Genomic DNA, 20,983 nt, shown 5'->3' with positions numbered 1-20,983 from the left:
GTGAAGCCGGTAGCGCTCGGGCAGCCCTTTTCGCGTGGCTGGGAGGGAGGAGGGGGAGTTAGGGCGGGGACTTTGGGGAAGGGGCGGGGAATGGGCGGAGTTGGGGCGGGGCCGGGGTTGGGGAAAGGGGCGGGGCCAGGGCCCGTGGAGTGTCCTCTTTTTTTATTTTTTAAATATGGTAACCCTAATTTATAACTAGACCAGACGTATTGTTAGGAAATACCCTGTAGGGAACAATCCTGCAGTGGCTGCAGAGAGATGCCGGGCTGGGTTGATGGGTTGGCTCCCACTTGCCAGACATTTATAGCAGTCTATGATTCCAGTAACAATTCACATTGAGACATTCACACTTACAAACAACAAGGCATATTCATGGGCAGTATGGCCAACCTCAAGTGTTCAAAAATTATTATTGGCATTGGAGTCTCAGTCCTGAACCAGGACCCGATTGTGATAGGCCCTTGCCCTCCAAAAAAAAAATCTCAGAATGAGATTTTTAAAACTAATCAATATTGAATTCTTTTCATTTGCCTCCCGGTGTTTGAACTTGGCACATCTCACCTAATCTATTCCCTGCCATTGCAATGGGCTCCTGTATCGATGCACCTCAGTCTTTCCTGTTCTCTGCTGGTGGCACATAATGGTTTAGACTTCAGAGGACTGAAATGTTTTAATTTAACTCGTTATTGGGGCTCTTTACAGCAGTACCTGGGTGAAATGCAATGGCCTGTGATATGCAGGAGGTCAGGCTAGGCGATCTAATGGTCCTTTCTGACCGTAAGCTATATGAAGAGAAGGATTAATGCCCTTGTAGGAGGCTCTGGTAAGACCTCGTCTGGAATCCTGTATACAGTTCGGGTGCAAGAAAGATGAATTCAAACCGGAACAGGTGCAAAGAAGAGCTACTAGGATGATCAGGGGAATGGAGGGCCTAGCTTATGAGAGGAGACTGGAAGAACTTGGCTTGTTTAATGTAACAATAAGGCCGATGGTGCTAGGATTACTCTCTATAAATACCAGGGAAGGTGCAGTTATTTAAGCGGAAGGACGTTTTTGGGACAAGAACAAATGGACATTAAACAGGCCATGAGCAAACTGAGACTGGGAATTAGAAGAAGGTTTCTAACCATCAGAGGGGTGAGGTTCTGGGACAGGCTTCCACTAGGAGTTAGTGGGGAGGGGAAAGGAGGAAGGGCCAAGCAATTTAATTTGCTTTAAGAGAAAGCTGGACAAATTTATGAGCGTGATTTTATGCTGGGGTTGTTTGTGATGGTGGGGGGAGCACTCAGCAGCCCTCGGACTCACTTCTGGTGTACGTCTTATGCTCCTAAAAGCTCATGCTTCAGGGTTTCAGCCAGACACCAGCAGGGGTCAGGAAGGGATTTTGCTCCCCACACTCCAGTGTATTCTGGGAGGGTCCGTCCCCCCCCCTTTGAGGCACAGCTGGAGATGGGACATTGGACTGGAAGAGCCACAGTTCTGAGGTGGCACTGAGCATCCTCTGTCTCAGGTGCTTGGCTGGCTGGTTCTTGCTCATGTGCTCAGGGTCTAACTGATTGCCATATGTGGTGTCAGAAAGGAATTTCTCCCCAGGTCAGCTTGGCAGTGAACTTGGGTTGGTTTTTTTTTTCACCCAGGGCACAGGTCACCTGCCAGGATTATCTGGGCATCTCTCAATCTTTCCCTGCCATTGTCGAGGCCGTGGGCATTGATATACCTCTGTCCCTCCTGTTCTCTGCCTGGGGCTCATAATAGTCTGGTCTCCTGGGAGCTGTAATACTTTGGTCCCATTTCGGTTGTTTGGCCAGTGTGCGGGTGCAGGGTGTGTTGGTGGCCTATGCTACAAAGGAGATCAGACTGCATGATCTAGCGTTCCCATTTGGCCATAAACTCTCTGACTAACTCTCTGAAACGGTTAGGAATCTGCATTTTCAAGCTTTTCTCCACAAACACAAAGGCCAGAAATGATTTTTTTTTACATAATCACCTGACTCCAGCAGCTGGGTCTTTAAGAATGACATCAAGTATTGTGAAACCTGTGATTAAAATCATGAGAATTGGCATTGCTTCCTGGGGATAAAAGTTCTCCTGTACATCTCATTTTTAGAAAGCCACTCATAAAAAAGTTTGGTTTGGTTTGTGTGGGTGCATGTTTGTTTAAAAGCAATAAAACATGAAGCTAACACTTTTGAAGTTGACCACTGATTTTTTTGGCAGCCTCTAGGGCTTTTTTCAGTGTCTGATTTCGGACACCTTGGGGCTTAGATTTTCAGAGGTGCTGAGCGCCTGCAGCTGCAGTTGAAATCAGTGCGAGCGAGCTGTGGGTTCTCAGCACTTCTGAAAAATCCAAGTCTCAAGTCAAGCTTCCAAAAAACAGAGGCTATCCATGGTGTGACTGCATCACATCTGTTTGAATTCCTCTCCTTCTGGAGTGTGCTCTCTGCATGTAACTTGGGGTGGGAGCCCCATGGTCTGTGGTTGTATCTTTGATATGGGAATCCTCATGTTTTTAAAGGGTCTCCCAGTTAGCCCTTGACTTGTTTTGTCTTGAACGTCTCTAATTTTCGTACCCTATTTGCCACTGATATGCTCCCTCCAAGGTCCAAGTTCAGCCCTCATTTGATCCTGTAGCGAGGCTTGTTGCTACGGCCTTATCTAACCAAAAAATTGCACTGGTTTAGTTAAACTGATTTAGTTCTATCGGTACAAAGTCCTGTGTGGAAATGCTTATTTCAGTTTGAGTGGCTTTATTATGGGAGGCAGCGTGGGGCAGTGGAGAGAGCACTGGCCAGGGACTCAGGAGACTTGGGTTCTGTTCCCAGCTGTATCAGTGGCCTGCTGGGTGAACCTGGGCAAGTGACATCCCTATTCTGTGCCTCAGTTTTTCCATCTGTAAAATGGAGATGATGATACTGACCTCTGTATGAGAGATAGAGATGAAAAGCATATCTGAGTATTATAATTTCAGTTCATTTTAAACCCCTTTCTAATTGACTTCAGCTAAACTGAAAGAACACTAGGTCAGGCCAGAATAAGGGCACCCAGACCGCCTTTGGCACTGGTTTAATTTAATCAAACTGGTGCAGCTCTGCATAGAGGGCAAGCCCGCCAGGTGTTTCACATGGCATCTGACAGTGCTTCAAGCCTCAGAGGGCTCCTCTGATGGTTTCTAGAGCCCCCAAAGCACAGCAGACCCGTGTGGACCAATCTGCAGATCCAGTCCCTGGTGCAAAGGGCTTGCTATCTAAGGAGCACAGTGGTCATTTGGTCCATCAGAATGATGGAGAATGCAGCAGCGCAGGGGTTAGTGCCGTGGGGACACACTGTCTCAGGAGTACTTGTGGCACCTTAGAGACTAACAAATTTATTGGCGCATAAGCTTTCGTGGGCTACAGCCCACTTCTTCGGGATATGGGAGGGGCCGCACAGTTTCCCCAGTGTTATAAGAGCATGAGGATAAGGAGGGGTTTCCTCACTCCTGCGCACCCCAGAGGAGCTGCCTGCCTGACCCTGCCAATCATTGTCTCTCCCTCAGAAGATCAGGTGGCCCAAGAGACCGAGGAGGTGTTCCGGAGCTATGCCTTCTACCGCTACCAGCAGGAGAGGGAAGAGGGTGGAGGGGAGGTGCCGATGGACCCCGAGATTGCAGAGATCCAGCAGGAGCCGGGCAGGTAAAGCTCTTCCCATTACAGACTGAATCGTATGTCACCCAACACAATCCATGTTCAGGGTGGGATTCACACCCAATTTGTGGCCTGACCCTGGATCCTCCTGGCCTTGCGTGGAAGTTGGGCCCATCTCTAATGCTTTCCATCCTCTTGGCAGCACCAGTAACCAGGTGGGCAGGCGCCTGGCTATCATAGGAGATGACATCAACATGCGGTATGACGCAGAGTTTCAGAACATGCTGAAGACCCTGCAGCCCACGAAGGACAATGCCTATGAGTACTTCACTAAGATAGCCTCCAGGTAAGGCAGCCAGCTCCCAGCACTCCCAAGGAACGCTGGCGATGTTGAGAGGGTCCGACTGGCACGCGGGGTGAAAATCAGAGGAGCGAAAATTGGCATTGTTTTACCCAAGCTCTGCCCACAATACCAGAACAGCTGGCACCCAAATTCCCCCCCCAACCCCAGCCCATAGTCCCAGAGAAGCTGGTATCAGCCGTGAACTACTTCACAATGGAAGGCTGGCATTTCATGAAGCAGTGTCTGAAATATGCCCGCATTTTCTGCCTGTCTGCTTTTGCGTCTGTCATCATACATCCATGTCAGATCTTGGCAGCGTGTAAATGGGTCTTCGGTCCCGTTTGCAAATGCACTGGCAGTCCTTGCACGTGCTAGTGAGCATGCAGAAGGATGGATGGCCTGCTGGCCTCCCGTGCTGAAAATCTGCCCCATCAGTCTCAAGCCTTATCATGACAACTAAACGCTGGTTGAGCTGGCAGAGCTGTGGGGCCCGGCTCTCCTCTCTGTGACATCAGGCGGGATTTTACCGATGTCTGGAGTTACACTGGTGTAAAATCAGCACGAGAGGGGAATATAGTCACTGTTTTGTTCCTGGGCAGCAGTGTGTCAGCCTCCATTGCAAAGGTTTTTCTTCACAGTCAGAAAGGCTTGATGGTTAAAAGCACAGGGCCTGATTTCCAGTCGGTGCTAAGCAAACACAGCTTCAGGCAGCGGGCCCTGCAGGACCTCAGGGCCTCTGACAATCAGACGCCTTGAACCAGCTCAGTCTAGCCTTTGATCTTAGGTACCACGCAGACCTCGTTACTCCACAGTCCTCTAAGGAAGGCGTTGTCTGCCAGTCCTCCTGCCCTGCTGTTGCGGGGCCGGGCGGGGGGTGAAAAGTGAAAGCAAAGAGTCTGAGGAGTTGGGACTCTGATCGTCTAGCATGCTCGTTCGCAGTGGGAGGAGAGTCTCTCTCAGAGGTCAGTGGGTGGAGAGGGAACCTGTTCTGGTAGTGCAGAGAACGCACAGGGCTAGATCTTCCCATGTGATCCTCCCAGCTCCTCGGGCTATGCAAAAGGGACTGGATCCTGGCTGTAACTGACCATCCCTGTGTGAACTCTGAGCTGGCATAAAGCTGGTGGCGCTGACTCCTGGCCTGGGCATGTTCCACCCCCGTGGAGGGCGAAGGGCAGAGCTCCACTTCGTTACACCAGTCCTCAGTCTCCCAGGCTGCTGTAACTCACACCGGGACTGGCATAGACCCTAGGGTGACCAGACAGCAAGTGTGAAAAATCGGGACGGGGGTGGGGGGTAATAGGAGCCTATATAAGAAAAAGACCCAAAAAATTGGACTGTCCCTATAAAATCGGGACATCTGGTCACCCTAATAGACCCTCTCATTGGTTTCCTGGTGCCCCTTGAGCTGAGAATAGCTTGGACACAGGGGAGAAGCCTGCTCTCTGTGTCTAACACCGAGCAACGGACCAGCGGTGCCCGGAAACCTTCCGATTTCAAGAGCAGCCTGACGGACTTGGCGCATTGACTAATGCATGCTGTGTTGAAATGGCTGCAGAGATGCAGGGGGATCAGGGCAGCTTCCTAGAGTGCTGGATTTTGTACAGTCCAGTGGCCCCACCTGCCCTTTAGATGTCCCTCCCATATCAGAGAGGAGATAGAGGAAATCACTTCACCCCTCTGCTGCTACTGCTTGCCTGGCCACAGGTGAGGTGGCTTATCCCGGGGTGAAGGGGAAGACAGCAGGCATGTCTGGTGAACCCAAAGGCCCCTGAGGAGACTGTGGTTCCCTTCCCACTTGCCCCCCGGCTATCTCCCCTATTTTGTGATAGCCCCTAGAGGCCTCATTCTGTTTGAGGACGCTCATGCCCTGCATCACCACTGTATCTGAGCACCTCACAACCACCAATGGATTCTATCCCTGCAGGCCCCCTGTGATGGGGGGGAATTCCGGCTTAGCTCTGTTTCACAGCTGGGGATCAGAGGCACAGAGAAGATGAAGTGATTTGCCTCAGGCTGAGCTGGGGATTAAACCTTGAGGCCCAGTCTAATTCCCTATCCACTTCCTCCCTCGTTAGGCCAGACCTTGTACAAATGCTAGCCCTGTGTCATGGCAATGCTGGGAAGGGGAGGCAGCTTCTTGACGCTGACAGGCTCCACACCAACACCCCTCTCCTTGCCTTCCCCCCCGGGCACACGCTGTACATTGCCTAACTGTCTCTCCTGTCCTTTCTTCCTGCTCCCTTTCTTCGGGAAGCCACGCTTTGCCAGCCTGAGGCGGTTAATGCACAGCAAACAGGTAAATTAACCTCTGTCACTCACTCTCCATCCTGCCTTTTCAGTGTTGTTCTTTCCTCCGTCTCCACTAACTCGTCTCTTTCCATGATGCTCTGGAAGGCCCCCATCTGCACTATGAAGATCCTCCTCTTTATGCTGTGGGGCAGGACGGATACCTGCATTAGAACAGTTTCTCTGCAGTGGTGCGAACAGAAATAGCCATGACAGGCATCCAGGTTAAAACCCGGGGCCTGATTCTCGTCACACACATACTCTGGTGTAAATCAGGAGTAACTCAGTATAGTGACACTGGTGCGAAACCCCATGTAAATGGGTGTTGTTTGTATGCACCTGGAAGCTCAGATCAGGACTGAGCCCCCATTGGGTTGATGCTGCACAGATATATGTTGGAAGTCCATCCTTGCCCTAAAGAGCTGGCAGGCTAAAGTGAGATCAGAATCCAGCCCTGTGGGAGGTATTTAATTTTCATGCATCCAGGCGAAGAAAAAATCGTGTCTTAATATGCCTGGGCCACAATCCTGTTTAAACCTGCATATCTCTGTTGCATAGATAAAGCCCCAGGGCGAGTGTGTTCCTTCCAGGATAGCTACAGTTCACAGAGCGCAAACTGTTAGTGTTTTGTGGTTGAGCGTGTGGGAGAGCAGAACTGCGCAGTTAGTTGTGTTTGTTTTTCACCACTAAGCTGTTACTAAATTTGTCAGGGTAGGATGTAGCTTGAGGGCTGAGAGTGCTCCAGGGGTGCACAGGACACAACTGTGAACCCCTGGACATTCCACCAGCTGCAGAGTAATGTGAGTGGACGGAGCAGCCCAACAGGGGGCGGCAGAGCACCAGAACCAGCGTATTGTGTTTTTTTTTTAACCAGGAGGTTTGGTTCTGTTACAGCTTGTTTGACAGCGGCATTAACTGGGGCAGGGTGATTGCGCTGCTGGGGTTCGGTTACCGGATGGCGATTCATGTGTACCAGCACGGGGTGACCGGCTTCCTCCGGAGCATCGCTCGCTACGTGGCAGAATTCGTGCTCCGCAACCGCATCGCCCAGTGGATCGCCGACCAAGGAGGATGGGTAAGTGAGCCTGGCTTTTTTTCTCTGCAGGGCGGCTGGGCCGGGCTAGGGTCCGCACAATTCCTCGCTTAGCTGGCCTTGTGAGCAGTGTTACTGGTCAAATTGGGTCAGAGGCGCTTGCAGCTGAGCTCTGACCAGTTGGGGGTGCTGTGACGCAGAGGGGGAGGCATCAGAATGCAGCCAGCTGCGGGGACGCTTCAGGAGTTAGGCCAAAATGTTCAAACTTGGAACCTAAAATTAGGTACTTAATCCACACTTAAACACCAGTATCTATTTATCTAAGGTACTTACATGGCCCCCATCTCCATGATATTTGGGCACCTCACAAACTTTTCCGTATTTATTTTCGCAACACCTCTGTGTAGCAGGCCAGTGGTACTATCTCCACTTTACAGGTGGGAAACTGAGGCACAGAGAGGCTAAATGACTTGCCTAAGGTCACACAGGGAGCCTGTAGCAGAGCAGGGAATTGACCCGGGTTTCCCCAGCCCTAGTCTAGTACCCTAAGCACCCTCCCTGTGTGTACGAGCAATCCAGTTCTCAGGAGGGCTAGGCGCCCACAGCTCCTGTTATCTCTGGTGGCAGTTGTGTGTGCTCAGCAAATCAGGCCCTGGTTGTTTAAAGCTGGACATCTGAAAAATGAGGCACTCCAAATTTGAGGGCAGCGTAGAAAGTGTAGCTCTGAGTGAGGTCCTTCTCCTGCCATGTTAGTGAGTGTCCGATAATAGAAGAGATCCCATATCCCCTTAGGAAAGGGATAGATAATAAGATGGAAAATATCATAATGCCACTATATAAATCCATGGTTCACCCACACCAGCATGCGGTTCTGGTCACCCAATCTCAAAAAAGATATATTAGAATTAGAAAAGGTACAGAGAAGGGCAACTAAAATGATTAAGGGTATGGAACGGCCTCCATATGAGGAGAGATTAAAAAAACTGGGACTTTTCAGCTTGTAAAAGAGACAGCTGGGAGGCGGGGGATATGATAGAGGTCTGTAAAAATCATGGATGGTGTGGAGAAAGTGAATAGGGAAATGTTATTTACCCCTTCTCATAACACAAGAAACAGAGAATCTAATTCTTGTGTTATGAGAAGGGGAAATGAAATTAGTAGGCAGCCATTTTAACACAAACAACAGGAAGTACTTCTTCACACCATGCACAGTCAATCTGTGGAACTCCTTGCCAGGGGGATGTTGTGAAGGCCAAAACTGTAATGGGGCTCAAAAAAAACTTAGATAAGTTCATAGAGGATAGGTGCATCAATGGCTATTAGCCAAGATGGTCAGGGATGCAACCCCATGCTCTGGATGTCCCTAGCTCTGACTGCCAGAAGCTGGGAGTGGATGACAGGGGATGGATCACTACCTGTTCTGTTCAGTCCTTCTGAAGCATCTGGCACTGGCCACTGTCGCAGGACAGAATACTGGGCTAGAGGGACCATTGGTCTGACCCAGTCTGTCCATTCTTAAGTTTTTATATCAAAACTGCTGTACTGAAAGTAAAGGGCTGATTGGACCCCTTAGCTGCAGCAGGCATGTCTATTGTGTGTACCCTAGAGCTGGCTGATGGATGAAAACGCTTATTCACTGATGATGATCTGAAGTTTCTGTGGGTTTACCATGGCGTAAAGGAGATCAGAATCTGGCTCATTCAGTTGCAGGGCGGAGCACAAGCATATTTTAATGAATCCAATGCTGCCAAGTTTGTGCAAAAAGCAACCCAGGTGATGTCTGAGTGCCAGGCATGCCAGCAACACTAGTGCAATTGGATCATCCTGTTGCTGCGTCTTTCACCTGCCAATTCTCTCTCCTGCTAGGTGGCAGCACTGGAGTTGGATAACGTTTACGTGTTGTACATGATGGGAGTGTTGGTCGTGGTCCTGCTGGGTCATTTGGTGGTACGACGCTTCTTCAGCCCATGACTGGAGTGGAGGCCGAGGCCGGCGATCCGGCCAAACTCTCTCTCTCAATACTTCACGCCGTCATAAAGACATCTCCTGAGAGAGAGGGGCTCAGGGAACAAACAAGGGAGAGCAGTTTGGAAATGATGACTCCTCTTCGGAGACAGCACCATCCACGGAGAGACTGCCATCCGTGGGGAGACTGCCAAGAACTACACAGAGAGGCGTTAATGGGGGGATTTTGGGGGTGGGTGGGGAGGGATTGAATTATCTCATCCAAAGGTTGAATGCAGCAGTCAGGAACATCAGCACGATGACATTCCCAGCATGCAGTGATGGGCGAGGGTTACAGGCTCCTGCAGTGTACAGAAACTGGAGAAGCCCCATTAGAGGAACAAACGTTGTTAAAGTAATGCAAGTGTCTCCCGCATCCACTGAGTGGCATTCTCAAGAGCCATCCCCGGGAAAGGCACGGAGCATCCTCTAATGGATCTCAGCCCAGATCTAGCCTGCCTTCGCAGAACAGGATTACAGCCGGAGCCGATACAGTCTCTGCTTGTAAGTCATTGGAGGGGGTCAGCCAGTGCTGGAGAATCCAGGAGGGTTTTGCTCTTACCTTCTCTTGCTCCCAGCCTACCAAGCCCAGATTCTTAACTTTCCCGGTTACTTTAAAAGAGCATCTGTGTCCACCTCTAAACAAATACACTGTTTGGCATGTGACAATCATGACTAGAAAACCAGTTGCCCCTAGACAAAATGACAGACTGATCCTGTCAGGATCTGAATTTGGAGATCTGCTTTCCCTCCCAGGGACATCGCAGACACCTAACCAGAGCAGCACCCTAGGACTGTGCTAGTGGTCCTGGTTGCCAGCCCTTCCTAGGGGAACGCAGAAGCCTGAACTTCAGGGTGGCAGCAGGTGTATAAAGGAACGGCTGGTTTTCAAACACTAAAATACGGTCAGGTTAAAAATCCTGGGGTAAATCAGGAGTGAATGTTCTGGGTTGCGATGCACCATCCCAAGTCTGCAGTGTTTGGCTTACAGGCACAGCAGATGATGGTCTTCATCCACAAACCTTTCTATGGAGAATCCGTCTGGCGGGGCCCCTCTCACTTGACTCCTGTATTTCTGTCCGTGATTGAGATTGTAAACCGCTCCCTGCTGGCAGTTATTCAGAGTGGCGGCAAAGCAGAGCCCCCGCTTTGAAATCCCCTGAACTTTTGTGCAGTGAGCGTGGGGTTTCTAAATCTGGATCTGAGGCTTGGGTCCATCTGTGCTTCCCACTTCAGGCTACTGGGTAAAGCTTGCAAACTGTGACTGGATTTAGGCTGTGTCCACCTGGGCCTCAGATTGGGTTTAGACCCAATTCCTGCTAACCCTGTTTCTAGCACTGTTCAGCCAGCCAGTGGGGAGGGAGCCAAACTATCTTCTGGTCGAAGGAGAGTGGGAGAGCCAGTTATCAGCTAATATATGGCTTCAGTGCCCTGAAGCTCAGGACCTGGCTCCTGTCTAAAGGCTCCTGTAGCTGGGGCCAAGGCTACTTAATTTTAGCCTGGAGACTGGATAGAAGAAGCAGCAGCATTAAGACTAAAAGTATCTCAAGCGTTATCAGGGATTTTTCCGTTCTTGCCGGTGTCATGAACCTTTGCTGGTTGCGGTGCACAGCTTGCTGGAGTAGGAGGGGAGGAGGCAGCTGGGATGGCTGGTAAAGGGATGCTGTGATTACTCTTCTAGGCAGTTGCAGTGGTGGATCTCGTAGGGATTGCCAGTGCATCAGACCCGTACCTTTTCTAGTCTGGTAACCTGGCTCAGACAGTGGCCAGGTGTTTCAGGGGAAAGTGAAAGAAGCCCACCGTAGGAAAATGTGGGGTAATCTGCCCCCATGAAGGCCTCATCCTAATCCCTAATAGTTAAGAGATTGGCTTTAACCCCAAACGTTTAATATCCCTTCTGAAATTTGTGTTAGCATTAACTGTGATAACTCTGCCTATTCCTGTTATCCATCTAAATTCCCACGCCCTCTTTGAATCCTGCTGAATGCTAATCCTCAGCAACATCTGCATTGGTTCCTCTATCTAATTATACTCTATATGGAAACAGTATTTCCTTTTATCGGTTAGAATGACCCAGCTTTTGTTTAATTGAATGTCTCCTTGCTCGAGAAAGGAGAACATTAGCGCCCCTTCTCTAGACCATTCATTATTTTATATTCTTGTCCTCTTTTATTCTTCTCCTTTCTAAGATTAAAATAGTAGCAAACTTCCCCTCGTATGAGTGTTCTTCCAGGCCCTTGATCATTCTCTTCACCCGTCTCTGAACCTTCTCTTGTTATGCAATATCCTTTTGGAAATGGGGTGCCCGATACTACACACAGTATCCGCAAACCACAGATTTTTGAAGACCTTAGAATATTTTCCATAGCGTGCTGCATCCGACTCCTTATACATCCTGCCATCTTGTTCGCTGTTTTTCACCAACTGCACATTGAGTGAAGGTCTCACTGAGCTGACACATCCAGGCCCGTCTCCTGAGTTCATACAGTTAATTTGGAATCCTGTACACTGTATGAGTAGCTCTTTTCCCCCCTCCCCTCCCTTCAGTGTGCATTACTTTGCATTGATCAACACTAAGCATCACTTCCCATCATGTTGCCAATTCATCTGGCTTGTTTAGGTCCCTCTGGAGCTCCTCGGTGTTCTCTCTGGTCTCACCTAACCTAAATAACTGGGTGTTATCTGCAAATTTTGCCACTGCAGTGCTCACCCTCTCGTCTAGATGACACTGAACTCCAGACCTAGTACAGCACCTTGAGGCACCTGCTGTTAATCTTGTTGACCCATGCCAGTGATTCTTCATGACTAATTAGTTTCTTTAATAGCCTCTTGTGCAGGACCTTGTCAGAGGCCTTTGGAAAGTCTAAATAAATTATGACAACGGACTCTATTGATAGGTTCCAAGCACTCTAGTAGATTAGTGAGACATGATTTTCCTTTGCAAGAACCATGCTGATTAGACCTTATCATTTTGATCCAGAACAATTTACCAAGGGCCATGCTGGATTCTCCATCAGTGACCATTTTTAATCATGATTAGATGTTTTTTCTAGAGTATCTGCTCTAGAAATTATTTTGGAGAAGTTCTGTGGCCTGGGCTATCCAGGAGGTCAGATTAGATGACCACAGTGATCCCTTCTTGCAATCTATGAATCCACCAGATGTATGAATTATCTGTTTTTTTGTTTCAACCAATTTCCCAGGAACCAGATTCAAGGCTAGTAGATTTTTTTTTTTTTAATAAGATGCTTTATGGTAAGTGATCAAGTCCCAGTGGAGTCAGTGATACGGGACCCAAGAAGGGAATCTTTAAAACTTGAACCTTTGCTTTGTTTACCGCTTTTATTCTCTGCCACCTCCAAAAATATTCAACGGGGCACCATCAAACTCAACCCACTGCAAGGACTGTATCGGGGCATTTGCTTGTTACCCCCGTAACCTTACTAGACAATCATCCCTGTTGCTAGCACTAATTTCTAAGTGGACAAAAGGCAGGTTTGAACTGGGAGATGAGACAAATAGGGCAAGGAGCTGCTAAATGAATTACTGATCTGCAGTACTGTATTCAGTCTCTGGCTGGCACTGTTGCACAAGTAGATAGCTACCAGAGGCATTGAGGAGCGGATGGAGAAGGGATATCTTAAGTTTAAGTCTATTTGGAACCTACCTTGAAAAAGGGAGAGAATCCAGTGGGGAAAGCTGCTGTGTGATTTTTAACAGTATCTTACATTGGTCCAGTTGGCCCCACGTTTCATCTGCTAAACCCAGCACCCATTAGGAGCTGCCTTAGGGTCTATGTTCTGAGCTGCTTTGAAATAAGAATGTCGTTTTCATCTGTTTTTAATTGGGCTACTGGTCAGGGATGCTTTGGGGGACAGGACTGGGAATGGGCAAGGAAAGCCTTTTCTCCTTGGCCCTGCAGGTTCGACAGCAGCGCGGAAGAGAGAGAGGACCAAAAAAACTGCGAAGAACAATTGGGTGAGCTCAGTCCAGAGAGCGGTGGACAGGTGTCTAACCTTAATCTCCACCACCATTGGCCCTTATTAGCTGTCTCAGCAGGGGAAGCTTGCAGTGGGGCTGTCTGCAGGGGTGTTAGTTCAGAAAAACGTTGGGGGGAAGAGGCAGGCAGTGGAGCAAAGTTGTCAGCATATAGAACATTATATGTGATTATATTATAGCCTGCAAAGCTGGGAGGATTGGTGGGGGGGCATACAGACCTATGAAAAATCTGGGGGAGGGGAGGCAACTGCCCCCCTTGTCCCATAGCAAATGACACCCCTGGCTGCCTGTGCTGTGCACAGAGCATTTCAGTCTCTGGGTTAAGCAATGCCACCAATTCTTCCCCCTCCTCCTTGTTTTTCTTGGAAGGAGCCCTCCTTGCTTTAAGGAAATGAACACCCTACGAAGGGGGAACTAGGTTACAGTCCTTGCAATAATCCCAAACCACCAAACTGCGGTGAAAGCAGCCAGCGTGTAAAGATGCCTGTGACGGGTGGTGATGAAGTTGACTGTCTGGAATCCTTAGCAGAGTGTACGCTGGAGGCTAACAGCCTGCCTTGTAACTCCTCCTTGCTCCTGTTAAGAAAATGTGGGTGTTTGCTGCACTGAACAGCAGGGGTTTCCCTGCAGAGTCCTACTGTAATGCTCCTAGCCACATGGTACTAACTTGTGGGGAGCTGTGGCCAAACCACTACAAAAGCGACACCTAGTATGGCATGCTCGTCCCCACAGTGGGGACAGACAGGATTCCTGACCCAAGTGAGGTGCTCAGGAAGAGACAGGTGGGTGCTGGAAGAGGAATGTTTGGCAGTGATCTAGTTCTTACACGGGAGTGGGAGGGGAGGGATTAATACAGATTGCTGGGTGTTGTTCAGGTGCTGAACTGGCAGCCAGCTATAGAGGGGAAAAGCCATTTGACCAGGAGATCGACTGAAACGAGGGATGTGGTTGAGGAACAATCCCTGCTTCCCAGCTTCAGTTCTAGCCCCAACCGTTGGTACCAGGGACCATGAGGTTTTACTGACTGTTGGGGGTTAGGCAGGGGTTGATTCTCCCAGGGGGCTGTGCTCAGTAATCTGCCCTCCCCGCATGCCTCTAATGGACTCCTTAGTACGGCATGCCCACAGGGTTCCCATCTGTCACCCCTCCCTGCTGAATGTCCAGCCATCACAGTGCCCAGCATAAGCAGTAAGTCTCAGTGGCAGCAGACGGGTGACTGGCAGGAAGCCAGTTATAGTTCCCTGATTCTCTGCCTTGGTCCCAGAGCAGTTTAGAGCAGCCCCCCACAGACTGGGCCAGCTGGCTCTTGTCCCCTAGAGGCCATACATCAGCTGGGGATTGTCAGAGCTACCATGCTCGCCTCACTGCCCTTTCCTGTCCCTGATGTGCCTCTTGTGGCTCTGGCTGCTGGGGTCTCCCAAGGGTCTTAAGGGAGCGGAGTGGCACTAGGCATCTGGCCCAAGAATTCTTGATTGGAGTGGAAACAAAAATAGAAAAGCAGGGAGAGGTGAAACCGAAATCAGAGCATTCGATGTGATGTGTGAAGAGGGTCAAGAGTTCAAGGGCATTAGCTCAAGCTACAGGATCACGTCTGACTCACCCATTCCTTGCAGCCACATCCCCAGTTCCGGATGGCTGAGAATGGGGGCAAGTGCGGTGACAGACGGATTTCAGGAGGAAGCTTGTAACGTCCTGCCCATCTGGCTTGCAGAGCGGGGAAGGGCTCAACACTGTCCTAGAGGGGGACTTGTCCCTTGACAATCAAGACTGGTGGCGGCCCTCTGTGAAACTTTGTGCGTGTGGGATGGGGGGAGGGGTTACATGTATACTTGAAAGCCATACTGTAGCTATTATCCGACTTTGTTTTGCTTTATTAATGGTTTCTGGAAAGCCTGTTGTTCCACAGATCGCTTCCTCTGAGCCCTCCAGTGATTCCTGACTGCCCCAATATGACTGGGGGCAGCAGGGGACCTCCAGTGAGGGGATATGGGGACACAGTACATGGGGAGCAGTAAGACACACATCATGCCGCCTCAAATGACGAGGGGTTTGCAGTATCTTCTCTCAGCATGGTGGTGGTTGTACCCCTGAAGAAGACATGGGTAATCCCCTTTTGATCCCCCCCCATGTATGTAAACCATCTTTAATAATAGCTCAGGGGCAAGAGGTGTCTGGAACGCACTGGGTTGTTTTCCTGGAAAACCATTTCCCTGCAAATAGTCTCTAAAAAAAAATTTTTTTTTTTCCCAAAATAAAAGTTATGTGCATTTGCAGGTCTCCCTCATACTGGTGTGTGCGCGCGCGTCTTATACATACATATGTATACTGAGGCTTTTCTTGGAGGAGTTCTATTCCACTTCTGCAGCTCTTGCCAACTCAGAGTGGGAGGAGGGATGCCCTTGTGGTTAGGGTGTTAGCCTGCGACTCAGGTTCAGTTCCCTACTCTCCCACAGATTCTCCTTTAATCTCTCTGCTTGTTGTTCCAGCTGTAGACGGGAGATAACAATTCTCCCTCCCTCCCCGGGGGTGCACTGAGGAGGAATTCATCATGGTTGCAAGCCTGGCCTAGCCAAGCCTATGAGGGCCTAACGATGCCTGGTTGAGCAAGGCAGTTGCTGCTTGTGGACTGGACATGGGCCACCTGCAGCTAGGGTTCTAGAATGCCGTGTGTACCAGAGCCAGACCCTTTCTATTCCCTACACTTGCTGCATGGGCTAGGATGGCTGCCCATGCCCTCATGTCATCTCCTCAGCTCCACAGCAAGTCCGTGAGCTCACTGAGGGAGAAACCCTTGCACAAAGTACCAGCTTTCTAAAAAAACCCCAAAAGCTGCATAGTTGGTGCTACGGAGCTGTAGCAGTTACAATGTCACGAGCCACCCCCAACGGGGCAGTGCTGTCAAATGAAGGGGCTGCCTTGGGCAAGCCAGGAGGAGCATTCCTGTTTCCATTAACAAGAACGGCGCTAGGGCACAAGGGAGATGCATACCCAGTGAGGAAGAGTCCCAGCTCAGAGGATGCTTGGTCGTACCCTGTCCCCAAAACACAAGAGCTGCTGCAGTTCTTCACCTTTAAGCAGAACGACGACGTGCCCTTGACAACAGAGATTGCCCTCTATGTACCCCCCTCTTCTGCTGCCTGGAAGCAGGAGTCTGGTGCCCTCCCTTGTCTTCTCCCTTGAACACTTCGCTTCACTGGCGAGCCTCACTAACCACGCTTGCCCACTAACCACACGGCGGGAGAGAGCACAAGAGGCTTCCCAGAGGTCAGGGAAGAACCAGGATGGCTGGGGAGTGACCACAGGCAGTAATGTGGCGCAAGCGTCCACACTTGGAGAAGCTGAGTCCAGCCAACATGGAGGGAGTTGCAGGGCACTCTGTGCTCCTGTTGCTCGCCATGGTGCAGAGGTGAGAAGCTTCCAGCTCACTCCAGAGTCCCCCTTAGCATCTACGCAGCCTGCCTCCAGAATTCAAGTGGAGGGAGAGCCAGTGCAGATGGGAGAGCACCAGCCACTGCAGCTCAGACGTTCTCCTCTTGTAGCTCCAGCCCCTGGTTTTCGTAAGCTCTCGACGGCAGGATCCTTGTTCTGGGGGAATAGGCTGTGGGCTGCCCGTGCTCTTGCCATTCATGTTCCAAGGACTCGCTATGCCTGCCTGGCTGGGGGCACTGGCGGCCAGGTTGCAACATTGCCCGCTGCTTGTTCCGTTCAGGAAACCTTCAGTGACCGAGGTGCAGTTCAACCTGCCCATGGCCACCATGCTGTTGTAGAGATCCCTCTAAGATGGCAGCCGCTGGGCTTTGCTGGCATGCAAAATACCTGCCGAAAGGAAGACCAGTCAGAGCAGCCAGCCTTTCCACACAACGGCATTTGGACCAAGCGGAATAGGGGAGACAGTGGGGAATTACAAGGCTCAAATGTAGACAGGGGCTAGTGCAGGACTGGGACTCAAGCAACCTGAATTCCACTCCCAGCTCTAACTGACTCCCTCTGTCCTTGGGCAGGTCACGTCCCCATAGTGACTCAGTTTCCTCATTTATAAAATGGGGATAAATAACCCTCTCCTGCCCTTACAAAGCGCTCTGAGCTCTAAACAAGTGTGAATTGTTCATATCACAAGAGGCTGAAATTAAACGGGGGAGAGATTCATTTCTGAGCCAAAACTTTTCTCCCATGGCAATGTGACCAAGGATGTCATTCTTTCTATACAATGGTCCGAGTGGGGATGCGAGTGGTTGAATGTTTGCGTAGCCTAGCAGCGAATGGGAACATGGGGCCTGATCCAACATCCATTTGCAGTCAGTGGCAAACCACCCATTGTCAACGGGCATTGGAGCTGATCAGTGGAGATTAAATTCCTCTCCCACCACAAGGGAACCGCCAGTCAGAAGAGTAACCACTCAGGGCACTGGAGTGGTAAGTCTAGCCTCTCTCCCCACAGCCTTGAGTCAGCTAGTTGACATCTAGAGTACAACCAGTTCACAAGGCTGACAGAAAAGCAGATGAAAGGTGGAGAAGCCAACAGGCGGGTCCCCTGGGGGAATAATTATTAAGTGAAGATCCTTGCAAAAGCCTATTTCTGTGGTGCATCTCTTCACTCATTTTCTGAGAATCAGGCCGAGGAGGATCCGTCAGTTCATAGTTCAGGTTTATGGTGAGTGTTATTTAACAGGCTGACTTTCCAAGCAGAACCTTAGCCGCCCAAGTTAGCTGAGACTCTGAACTAGTCTGTGAATAATCACAGGAAACAGATGCAATGCCTACACAGGACAAAACATGGCCTGAGATTTTTCAAAGGGGATTTAGACACATTCATTAAATAAAACCGAGTTTAAGTCCCCTAGACTGCCTCGAAACTCTCCGCCACAGCTTGTGCTGGGAAAAGCAGATTTCATCATTAACCTTCCACCCAGCTTAAAGCAGTAGCTATTCCAGTCAGTGTCTTCACCATTCTGCCTGTTGTCCGGAAAAAGTGTTTATTGAAATCCACAGTGCTTCAGGCCAGAAGGGAGCACCAGAACATCTTGTCTGACCTCCTGTACATCACAGGCCACCATCATCACCCAGCACCCGCACACCAACCCCAACCACAGACATTAGACCGAAGTACTACAGCTCCCAGGAGACTAGACTGTTCTGTGCCGCAGGCAGAGAATAGGAAGGGCTGAGGTGCACCAGTGCTCAAGGTCCTGCAATGGCAAGAAAATGATGGAGAGAGAGCCAGCGAATCCTGGCAAGTGACCCACACGCTGCAGGCAAAATTCCCCCCAAGCTGTCCTGGGGAGGGGGCAAATTCTGTCCCAACCCACATAGAGTGAATATTTAGAGGTCCTGGCACAAACCACCACATTTTCTAAGAGTGGCCAATGATTCCATGTTCCTCCGGTTTTGGATGCCCAACCTCGACTAGGTTCTCAGAGCTGCTGAACACACACCAGTAAGAGACCTGAATCAGCCCTTGAATTCCCCTATCACTCCAGGAGCATGTTCTCCCTCTCTACATCCTTTAACATCAGGGCTGACTATGGAGCTGCTGGTGCCCTCAGCAAGACTAGACTACAGAGCCCTATAGGTGCCAGAGTATGCCCAGGTAGGTGCCCCTCCTCCCTTGGTCACTTGCCCTGAATGGCCTTTCAGCTGGACTCTGTCCCACCTGAACCCCAGCAATGCAGTTTGAAGGAGCCACAGCGTTATTCCATCATCTCACTGTAAGGGCAGCTTCTCAGGCTCTGCCTGCCTTTCCAGAACATCAGACGGGCACTCTTGTTCCCAGACTTGTTATATAGGGCCTGATGTTCGACGGTGCTGAGCACCCACAGCTACCTTTGGCTTCCACTGGAGCTGCAGGTGCTCAGCCCCATCGGAAATCTGGATTCCAGTAATTACTGAAGCCTAGAATGAGACAGATGGAGATGTCCTCTGGGCCCAGTCTCCCGTCTGCCTGAGATCTGGTGCACCAGCCTCCATGGTTCCCAGTGCCCTATAATCACACTCTGCAGGGCTGGGCCAAGGACAGCTGCATAAGTATGTGCTGTATCATCCCCCCTCGGCTCTACCTGCTGTCAGGATGGGGATCTTATCTCTGAGAGGACCACACCTTGCTGTCTGAAGACAATCAAGAAGGGAAATTGCAGGTGAAAACCAATGACAGAGGAACACAAGGGGGGATAATTCCAAGTGGCCAGTGTTATCGGCGGCAGGCCACGCAGGGACATTTCCGACACATGCAAGACCTGGAGCTGCCACTGGCTTCCTGGTGAAGAGCTAGTCTGGTTGGCAAGAATATCTACCAGTAGCTGATAGGCGTGAAATGATGGTGGAGACAGAGGGGTTGCATGGTGGAGCTGAGTGAACGGAGGTGGGATGGAATAGGCCACAGGGGACTGTAATTATGGTACTTAGCACTTATAAGGTACTTTAACTATTTACTATACACAGACTTCCCCATTATTTTTCCTGAATATCAAATCCAGCTCTCTCGGCTCCTCCTGTTTAGTTCTGCCCCCTTCCCTACCTCTCCTTTTAGTATGAAACTACTACAGAACAGCATTCAAATACAGGGCCTTTGCCTTCCTGTTTAACACAAACGCAGGAGTACTGTACTGTACTTACTGTACTTGCCCTCACTGAGACCTGGTCCTACCTGGTCTCTCTCCCCCATCCCATCCTGCTCCTTTAACCTGAGATGAGTCTTGCAAGTTATCTGATTTTCACCCTGCACATGCCCAGCCTGGATGCCAGCTTGCGCCAGTCATTCCCACTGATGCTATTTGGGTCCAGCAGCATCTGTAGCTGCTCAAAGAGCTCACGGGGGATTTTGGAAGGGAAAAAACACACAGCTCTCTCAGCGTCACTCAGCCAGGTGGGATCACTGAAGCTGAAGGCCTGGTGCTAGCTCAGTGCACTGACTCTTCTGCACCCCAGCCCTTTTTCTAGATGTTCCATCACCGGCACTGCTTTAGCTCTAGCTTTTCATAGCAGCCACCACGTCCCTTTGAGGTGGAACAGGGGGTTCTGAGATGGAGGACGCCGCTTTCCAGCCCCATCTATATGGATCTGTTTCTGCACCAGTGATTTCCACATGGCTATGGAGTGCAAGTCTCCTGATCTGAGTTCATGGGTCCTTAGAACTTTGGCTGGTATGTGCCTCCAGATATGCCAGTCCCAGCCTATATCACCCAGTGCGGGATACAGGCTAGGAGGGGAAACTCATCAGTACCCATGGTCCCTGCCTCCCCCAGTCGGAGTTGCTGTAAGGAATGGGGCAGAAGTGCTTTCAGTACAAGGAGACTGCTCCCAGCCCAGCAGCCACTAGGAGTACTTTACAAATCACCTCTCTTCAGCAGACCCAATACTCGCCTGTTACAGTGAGGGGCGGAAGAGATTCTGGTCACCGGAGAGCCACTCCCTCAGGCCTGGAATCTCAAGATTTCCACATACTTCGTCTCCAGGCCCTGAAGCAAGGGAGAAAATGAGAGGGCAGAGTAAGAGTCATTTAGCTGAACTGTGCACACGTGCTGCTGGATTGATAACCCTGGGGAACAGCCTTCCCAGGGCTGGCTAACATCCTGGCTGTGCGATTACTGGTGCAATGGCAGAGACCTTGTGTCTGGCTCATGCACACCAGTGCAATATGCTGCAGCCAATGGCCTTACAGCTTCAGAGCGGCGACCGAGTCAGCGAAAGCAGCCTACGGGA

General features: G+C 50.3%; 1 protein-coding gene across 1 annotated transcript in view; it reads left to right on the top strand.

Annotated features, from left to right (window-relative positions):
- LOC113407116 (bcl-2 homologous antagonist/killer-like) overlaps nucleotides 1–9,464 on the top strand; it is a 19,428-nt gene extending 9,964 nt beyond the window's left edge. The window contains exons 2-5 of the mRNA XM_026655180.1: nucleotides 3,536–3,671; nucleotides 3,826–3,969; nucleotides 7,147–7,327; nucleotides 9,152–9,464. Coding sequence (XP_026510965.1) covers nucleotides 3,536–3,671; nucleotides 3,826–3,969; nucleotides 7,147–7,327; nucleotides 9,152–9,256 — 566 coding nt within the window. The 3' untranslated portion in view covers nucleotides 9,257–9,464. The remainder of the gene's footprint in view (nucleotides 1–3,535; nucleotides 3,672–3,825; nucleotides 3,970–7,146; nucleotides 7,328–9,151) is intronic.
- Nucleotides 9,465–20,983: the final 11,519 nt, after the last annotated feature.

The sequence above is a fragment of the Terrapene carolina genome, unplaced genomic scaffold (assembly GCF_002925995.2).
Source record: "Terrapene carolina triunguis isolate 2854851 unplaced genomic scaffold, T_m_triunguis-2.0 Scaffold198, whole genome shotgun sequence".
NCBI classification, from domain to species: Eukaryota; Metazoa; Chordata; order Testudines; family Emydidae; genus Terrapene; species Terrapene triunguis.
This window is presented reverse-complemented; position numbering and strand designations above follow the sequence as displayed.